Source organism: Chinchilla lanigera, unplaced genomic scaffold, assembly GCF_000276665.1.
Source record: "Chinchilla lanigera isolate Chin_1 unplaced genomic scaffold, ChiLan1.0 scaffold00050, whole genome shotgun sequence".
Taxonomy (NCBI): Eukaryota; Metazoa; Chordata; class Mammalia; order Rodentia; family Chinchillidae; genus Chinchilla; species Chinchilla lanigera.
The window spans coordinates 11,534,312-11,542,882 of record NW_004955451.1 but is presented as its reverse complement, the minus strand read 5'-3'; the positions used below and the strand labels follow the sequence as shown (position 1 = coordinate 11,542,882).

Here is an 8,571-nt window from a genome sequence, read left to right as displayed (position 1 = left end):
CCTCGTGCGACGCGGCGTTGTGCAGGGGCCGGTAGCGCGCGAGCGGTGAAGGCGGCGGCTCGTCCTCGTCCAGGCTGCGGCGCAAGCCCGGGGGCTCCAGGCAGAAAGAGCCGCCGGCCGGGGAGCCCGGGCCCGAGTGCAGAGGCGAGCGCAGCCGGTGCAGAGGGCTCCCGCAGCCGTCGGTGACCTGGGGGTGTGGACACCGGTTTCCTCAATCCAGTGCACCCGAGACGAGCACTTCTGGGACCTCCTAGAGCCTGGAGGGAGGGTTTCTTTGTGTCCCGGGAGTGGAGCGAGGTCTGCCTTCACTTTCTAACTAGGGTATGATTGCTACTGAGCCCTCCTGCCTCAACTTCGTCGTCTGTAAAATAGGGTAATACCTTCCTCAAAAGCTGGTGTGGGCCAGAGTTTGGTAGGATTCCTATGCAGGATGCCTGAGGTGCAGAGATAATCCAGGGCTGAAGCTGAGTGTGTGTGTGTGTGTGTGTGTGTGTGTAGCTGAGTGTGTGTGTGTGTGTGTGTGTGTGGGCTGGAGCTGTGTGTGTATGTGTGTGTGTGTGTGTGTGTGTGTGTGTGTTGTCCCTACCTTGCCTCCGGGCCCGTCGGAGCCTTCGCCGTCCTCCGCGGAGCTGGCGCTGTCCCGAAGCCTGGAGCGGGAGGGCCGGTGTCTCCGGCCCTTGGCCAGTAGCTGGGCCCGGGCTTTGTGTAAACTGCTGTCCAGTCTGGCGGTCTCTGGCACAGCCAAATCCAGGTCTGCACACGGGGCGACAGGGGGCAGAGACCACAGGCTGGAGACCAGCCAGGGCAGCGCGTGGACACAGCACTGGCTACCCCATCCCGGAGCTCAAAGCCCCATCTGGGTCCTAACGTTCAGGTAGGAGTCTGCTAGCGAGGGGAAGGGGGGGCACAGGGTGACACCTCCAGGGGTACACGGAGGGGGCTCCATGAGGAGGAGGGCTGGAGAACAAGGCTGCAGTGACCACAGTGGCAGTGGCTCAGAGAGATCAGGTCACTTGACGGAAGCTGTCAGCTGGAAATAGCCTGGGGTTTCGGCCTGGCTGGTCTGACTCCAGCAACTGGCCCTGCTGGGGACACTATCTTGCCGTGCCTCACTCACTCCGGTGGCGTTCAGCGTTAGCACCACTGAGCATGTGGGGGGCTGCAGGGCTGAGAGGCCCCCACTGGCCAGTGTGGCAGGAAGAAGTCCGCCAGGCCTCTGAAGCCCGTCCCTGGCATCCTGGGGCCTGTGGTCCCGAGCTAGATCCTGCACACAGACCTGGAGGGAGAGGAGGTACGCCCCGTGGATCCGTACAGGAGCACCTACTGACCAGTGTCCTGTTTCCTGTGCACCCCCAGTGACCTCACCCTGATCGTGGCCCTGGATATCCAAACAGGAAAGATTCTTCCCTGCCCTATCCCACCCAACCCCTCATGCCCAAGCTGTCTTGCTTGTTCCTCTCTTTATTGTAGATTCCCCTGAAGTTACCCTTGGTTTACTGCTCATTTATATCTATTTCTGGCCCTGCCCCCTCCCCTGGGGGCCTCCACACACCTCAAATTAAATTCATCAAAAGGAACCCATCGTCCGGGAGTGGTGGCACATGCCTGTAATCCCAGCACTCAGGAGGCTGAGGCAGGGAGATTGCTGCAAATTCAAGGCCAGCCTGGACAACATAGCTGGACTCTGTCTCAAAAAAAAAAAAAAAAGCCCCAAACAAACAGAACTAAAAGGAACCCATTAGCCAAGTGTGGTGACACATGCCCGTAATCTTCGGAAGGCTGAGGCAGGAGGACTGCAAGTCTGAAGCCTTAGTAAGACCCTGTCTCAAAAAACAAACCCAAACCATCATTGTGCCTCAGAGAGGCTCCTTCTCTCTTCTCTGGCCCAGTTGAAAGGCCTACCATCTGCCCAGTTCACCAGAGTCACATGTCTCTGAGCTGCCCTTGTCCTCGGCCCCAGCTCTGGTTGGTAACTCCTGTGTCCAACCGTCTGCTTGACACCTACGCTTGGATGCCAGTGGGCATCTTCATCTTCCAGGGGAATCCAGGGAATCCAGGAGAACAGCAGCCTATCCTTAAGTAGCTCAGGCCAACACCCCCCCCAAGGGGTCATCTAGATGTCATTCCCTCCCATCTTGGAGACCAATCCAGCCACAGTTTGTTATCTCTACTTTTTCTTTTTCTTTCTTCCTTTTTTTTTTTTTTTTTTGAGATGGGGATCTCACCATGTAGTTCAGGCTGCCTTTGAACTCACTGTGTAGCCCACACTGGCCTTAAACTCATAGGGCTTCTCCTGCCTCAGCCTCCTGAGTGCTGGGATTACAGGTGTGCACCACCATGCCTGGCTCTACTTTTGAAATATAACTAGGAGCACTGAAATATTTATGGGAAGTGATACGATATTTCGGATTAAGTTCAAAATAATCCAGGTGGATAGAGGAGAAATGAGCCTGCCCCGGCTTGGCATGGCTGAGTAGGGTGATGGTGCATGCGTGGGTGACGGAGATCCCTGCGCTCTCCTCCTGCTGCTATGTGTGTCTGAGATTTTCCGAGATGCACTGCTGCTTATGTGTGTGCCTACACGCACATTCATGTTTGCATATGGAGGCGGAGAACCCACTGGAGAGCCTCCCTGGTGCAGGGTGTAGAGGACCACCTGGGCCACTCTCCTTGAAAGAAGAGCATTTTCCTCCATTTCAGCTGAGCCTGACCCTATTTCCATGTGTTGACAGGTACAGAACTGGCTGGGACTTTTCCTTATCCCCTCAGTTGGCTTTAAGCCATGCAAATGGATCTAGCTGAGGTGCTGATGTGTATGCAGTCTTTGAAGCAAGGCGACAGGTCTGTGTTCCCCGCCCCGCCCCGTAGCTCCCATGAAGCATGTGTGAGCCGGGTGGGAAGGACAGCCGTGCTCCACGCTGTCAGCTGGGATCCAGCCTCAAGATAAGAGGCTATGATTTCCCAGGAAAAAATTTCACATCAGAGCTGAAGCACCGACCCCAAAATATTAGCTACTACCTCAAATTGTGTTATGCAGATGACTCTTTCTGCACACTGCAGAGGTCAGGCCTCCTACCTAGTACTTCCCGCCATCCTCACAGCCACTCATCCCCGAGCCACGCCCCTCGTCGTGAATTAATACAACCCAGGTTCAGCCCTGGGTTGGTGCCTTGGTTTCAGTTAGCTATTATCCTAGCTGGAGTGAGGACCCCCTTGTCTCCCCACGATACAAATACGCTTTAGGGTCTTTATTCTAGCCATGCGTCGTCCTGGTGGTGGTAGACTGGAATGAACTCGCTAGGATTCCAATCACTTTTTGATGGGACTGCAAATGTAAACGTCCCGGACCTCAACAAGCCTCTCTCTGTACTGAGGCTCTCAGTGCAGGTCAGCATCCAAGGATTGCCTCCATGACTACACAAAGCCTCCTAGCTGGTCTTCCTGCCTCCTCCCTTCCTCATGCACAGTCTATTTTAAACACACCAGCAGCAGTCAGAGTGATCCTAACACAACGTGTCAGTTCTGTCACTCCTCCGCTCTGCACCTTCTGGTGACTTCCATCTCTCCTGGACTGAGAGGCAGAGTTTTCCCAGTGGCCTCACAGACTTGTCCTGCGGCTCCCTCGATCTCTGAGCTGCTGCCTCTCTCCCTCCCTTGAGCTCAGCCTGGACCCCAGGGCCTTTGCACATGTTCTTCTGCCTTCTGATGCAGCTCCTGCCACAGATTCCTGCATAATTCACCCCCCTACCTCCTCAGCTCTTGGCTCAAATGATCTCTGATCTCTCAGTTTCTAACACCTTCCCCCATACCTTCCGAAACCCCACTCTTATCTTCCTGCATCATTCATCACGCTCCAGCATGCTGTATACCTATTTGAATGACGCTTTTCCCACCCATTAGAGCATCAGCTCCATGTGGACAGCTTCTTCTCTATTTTGTTCACCACCACAGGCATAGGGCAGCGCCTGGGACACAGTGGGTGCTTAGTAAATGTTGTTCAAATGGCAGAACGGATCTCTGTTGATTGGCTTTTCCCAAAGACATGGAACCTGGCTGGTCCCCTCCCTCCAGTGGCCCGGCTCAGGCCTCTGCCAGCGGCTGCCACCCCAAGTATCAACCTCTCCCTGGCACAGAGCGGCTCGCACCAGGAGCTCCTGAGACTTTGCTGGCTGGGTGAAGGGCAGAGAGCGGTGGGACAGCTGCTGCCTTGGACCCCGGCTGCGCTCTGCTCTCTGAGCAGCACCTGCTTCACTTGTGTTTTTAACCCTGGGGCTGAGCTGGGGTTGGGGACCCTCCTTCCCAGACCTCTGACACAATCCCCAGGCCCTGCCTGGAAGCAGCAGGGACTGAGGACCAAGCGCACTTCAGAGTAGTAACAGCTGCCCCCTCACTGTGCTCTACGAGCTAGGTGCTGCACAACCATTTTGCAGCTCCGTGAAACCTCCCAGGACACAAGGAGCAAGGGACTGCAGGGACCCCCGGGACAGCCTCAGTGTACCAAGGGTACACAGCTCACAAGAGCTGGCCTTGGTTAAAGACAAGCAGCCTGGCTTGTTTGTAACCACCATGTATGCTACATCCATCCATTCACTCTTTCTTTCTTTCTTCTTTTGAGACAGGGCCTCACTATGTAGTTCAGAACCGGGTCTTGAACTCACAGTGTAGCCCAGGCCGGCCTCAAACTTGCAGTAACCCTCCTGCCTCAGCCTCCTGGTATACTGAGTGCTGGGATCACTGTATACCGTGACACCTGGTGGGATATCCTTCCTGAAGTAGAGATGGGAGTGACTGTGAGTCCAAACCTTCATTTTATGGCTGGGAAACTGAAGCTCAGAGAGGAAAGGTCTGGTCTGGCCACAGAGGGAGTCAGGATGGCGTCCAGGTCTCCTGGTTCCTGGTGATGGCGCTCTGAAATCCTCTCTCCTCCTGGTGCTTAGCCAACCCGTGCCAGAGAGAAAAGCCCTCTGCTCCCAGCTCTGGGCCACACGGGCCCTGTGGCCATCTTAAAGTGGACAACGTAGAGAGCAGAGAGACTCCGGAAGGCTTGGGGTTTTGGGGCACAGCGGGGTGGCCTCTCCCGGGCCCTGGTCCACCAAGGCCCGCTTCTGTCCCTTCTCTATCTCCTCCCCCTCTCTGCCTCTTCCTCCCTCTCCTGGCCTGGGCAGTGGGAGTAATGAATATCTAATTGCCTTTCACCTCAGGAAGTTGGGCCCAGCTACCTCAGCAGAGAGGAGGAAAACAGGAAGGGCTGGGTGGGAGCAGAGAGTAGGGAGTGTGCAGGCAGACAAGCCCCGTGGCAGCGAAGGGGGAACACAGCTTTCAGGCCAGGGTCAGGCAGGGCTTGTGGGGGCACCGGGGAGCTGGGCCGGGCCGGGGTCCTGGCATGGCAGGGAGGAAGAGGACGGAGGAAAGGAGAGATGTGGAGAGAGAGGGGCACAGAGTGGTCCAGGCACAAGAGCCCTCTGGCCTGCACATCTCCTGGGTGTCCTCCCTCCAGCCAAGCCCAGCACCTTCTGCCCCAGGGCTTGCTGGGAGCTCTGCCCTGATGGGGTCTGTTTCCCGTGCCAGTAGTCCACACCAGCGTGCATCAAGGGGCCGCTCTGGGGCACGGAGACTAGGTGTGTGCTACGCTTAAGTTCAGTGCACAGCCATTTAGGGTGAGGTTCTGTGTCCTCCGGTGTGAGACTAGGGGATCACGCATATCGTCTGGTTGTAGCAGACAGGCGTACAGCACAGAGGCTGGGAGCAGGGAGTGGGGCCGTCTGAGGCTCCAGCCATGGGATCTTTTGGTTGTTCTTTGTGAGTCACAGTTTCACCACGTAGCCCAGGCTGCTCTCAAGCTAAAGGCAGTCCTCCTGCCTCAGCCTCCTGAGTGCTTGGGAGTACAGGCATGGGCCACCACATCTGACTACTGCCATGTGATCTTTAAAGCAAGCCACTTTAGCACTCTACACCCTACACTCCTGTGTGTAAAGTGGGCTAATTCTTAACACACACACACACACACACACACACACACACACACGCACACATGCGCACACACACACACACACACACACACACACATGCCCCACGTCTGCCCTTTCCCGGTCAGGGCCCAGGGTGTTGGAAGGATGTGCCCTCTGGCTGTGACTACTGCTACAGACAGGGCACACAGAACTTACCAAAAACCTCATCCGCGGGGTCTCGGAGCTTTGAAGAAGCCATGACTCAAGTGAGCTGAGGAGAAGGTGGGAGAAAGAAGGAAAGAAAGAAAAAGAGACACTAGCTAAGTTCAAGTTGGCTGAGTCAGGAGCGGGGCTGTGGGCTACCTGCTCCTGGTCCACTAGCCCCTTCCCTTCCCTTCCAACCCTTCTGGGTGTTCCTCAAAGAGAAGCCACGCGGGTCTTCCCCTAGACGGGAGGGCGCTCGCTCAGGCAGGAGGTTTAGGCGGAAGGGCTGGGTGAAGCCAGTCCAGGACAGAGACACGGTCCAAGTCCTGCGCGCTGCTCAGAGCCAATCAGCTGTTGCCTTTATATGGTTCCCTCCACCGTCTCGGGCCTCTGCATCACTAGCACCCCTAAACACTTTCAATCATCATCAACTGTCCAACTTCAAGTCTAGGAAAGTCACACGGATTATTAAATTCAATCCTCCCATTTCACAAGCACAGAAATAGAGGAGGGAGTGGCCAGCCCAAGATCACACAGCAGATTAATGTCACATACAGGGTCAGGACGTAGGTTATTCCATCCATCCGTCCATCTACCCACCTATTTATTTACCCATTTGTCCATTCATTCTTCTATCCACCCACCCACCCCTCATCTGTTCATGCATCCATGATCCACCCAGCCATTCATCCATCCACCGAAACATCCATCTAATATCCAGCCCATCCACCCACAATCTCCTACCATCCACCCACACACCCACCTGTGCGCCTCTCGGTTCTCCAGCCATCCTCCACCTGTCATCCAATCCTGTCCCTCCCCTCCCCACCCTGCCTCGCCAGGGCCTTCACTGCCCGCCTTTCTGAACAGGAACTGTTCAGGAAGCTGGCACCAGCAGCAGGGCCACTGTTCTCGGCAGAGGCCCAGATCCCACGGCTCTTGATAGACACGCAGATGCGGAAGGGGATGAGGAGTACTCAAAGCAGAAGAGTGGACAGTCAACGCAGGAGTTTCTGGGAAGAGGTGTGCATGGACAGGCCTGTTTTGTTGCTATGTGTTTGGTGGGAGGGCAGGTAAGGAAGTGGGATCCATGCGGCTGATACAGTGTGAGCAGGCTTCCTAGCAGACTCAGGGGAAACCAGATGAGGAGAGACAGAGGGATCTCCGCGGCCGCTGATGGTTTAGGGGAAGGAGACACGGCATGGTGAGATGTGCTCTCTAGTTACTTCTGATACTTGGGTCCCCAAGAGAAGGGCAGGGCCTGGCCCAGAGAATCCACTTGACAGGGGTCCTTAGGATGGGCCCCGTGCCTGCCCATCCTCCTCCTTCATTACTGTGCAGACTTATGCTTACTGTGAGCTGGCCAAGCTTGGAATCTTAGTGGCTCCACTCTACAGATATGGAAACAGATGCAGGAATTCCAAGGAAGAGCTCCTGGCTGAGCCCTCCATCCTGGTGGTGATGTGAGCGTGCTCTTGAGGAAAGGACACTGCCGGGCAGGGGACGGGGTGGAGGAAAGGGAGTTGGCCCATAGTGGTTAGAATTGGAGCAAGGTCCTCACCATGGATCCTCAAGCTGTGCAGGAAATAAGGTGTGGGGTGAACAGGGCTTCCAAAAACCCTCCTGCCATTCTTGGAGACTTGTAGCCCAGATCTAAACATTTCTTCCCAAACTGAAAGGCCACATGCAAAGGAAAACTGTCCCTAGGAAAGAACCAAATTCCACCGCTGGATTGTAACACCTCATCTGACCAGGACCGACTTCCACCATGTCCAGAGAGCTGTCCTAGGTAGCCCTCCTTCCTGTCGCTTGTCCACAGTAACCGCTCCCAACTCCATCCATTCCCAACCACTGGACACTGGAGAATTTGGGGTACCTCACTGATCCCCTACATGGGTCTTCTCTCTCCGAGGACAGGGAGCCCCTGAAGTTAGGAACTGCCTCTCCCGTGGAAAGGAGGCTCTCCACAGGCAGCCGTGAGCCTCCTGTCTTAGACCCTGAGAATGGACAGCCACGAGTCCTCCATTCCGGGGCCCAGTGCGGCACCGAGGCTGGAGGACACTTCCCAGGGCGGGCGGGGGCCTGCCGCTCCCACCCATGCACGGGCCATCCTGATTCAGCACAAATGGCTTTCTCTCCTCCCTCTGCAGCCAGCTCCCGTCCATGGGGCCCGGGGGACTCTCCCTGTACTGCCCCGCAGGGAACTCTAGGGAAGCTGCCGACCCCAGGCATCCAAAGTTCTCCTTCCGAAACTGGGCCCCAGAAATTAGCCAACCTGCCCCTTTCTCCTCCTCCTTCTCTCTCTCTCTCTCTCTCTCTCTCTCTCTCTCTCTCTCACACACACACACACACACACACACACACACACACACACACACACACACACACACACACACACCAGAGTCCCGGAGCATCAGCG

The 8,571-nt window shown here is 56.0% G+C and overlaps 1 protein-coding gene across 1 annotated transcript in view; it reads right to left on the bottom strand.

Annotated features, from left to right (window-relative positions):
* Samd14 (sterile alpha motif domain containing 14) overlaps positions 1-6,244 on the bottom strand; it is a gene marked incomplete in the record, with an annotated part of 10,764 nt that extends 4,520 nt beyond the window's left edge. Inside the window, 3 exon segments of the mRNA XM_013519104.1 lie at positions 2-187; positions 587-753; positions 6,165-6,244. Of these exon segments, the coding sequence (XP_013374558.1) occupies positions 2-187; positions 587-753; positions 6,165-6,207 (396 nt within the window).
* Between the last annotated feature and the right edge of the window lie 2,327 nt (positions 6,245-8,571).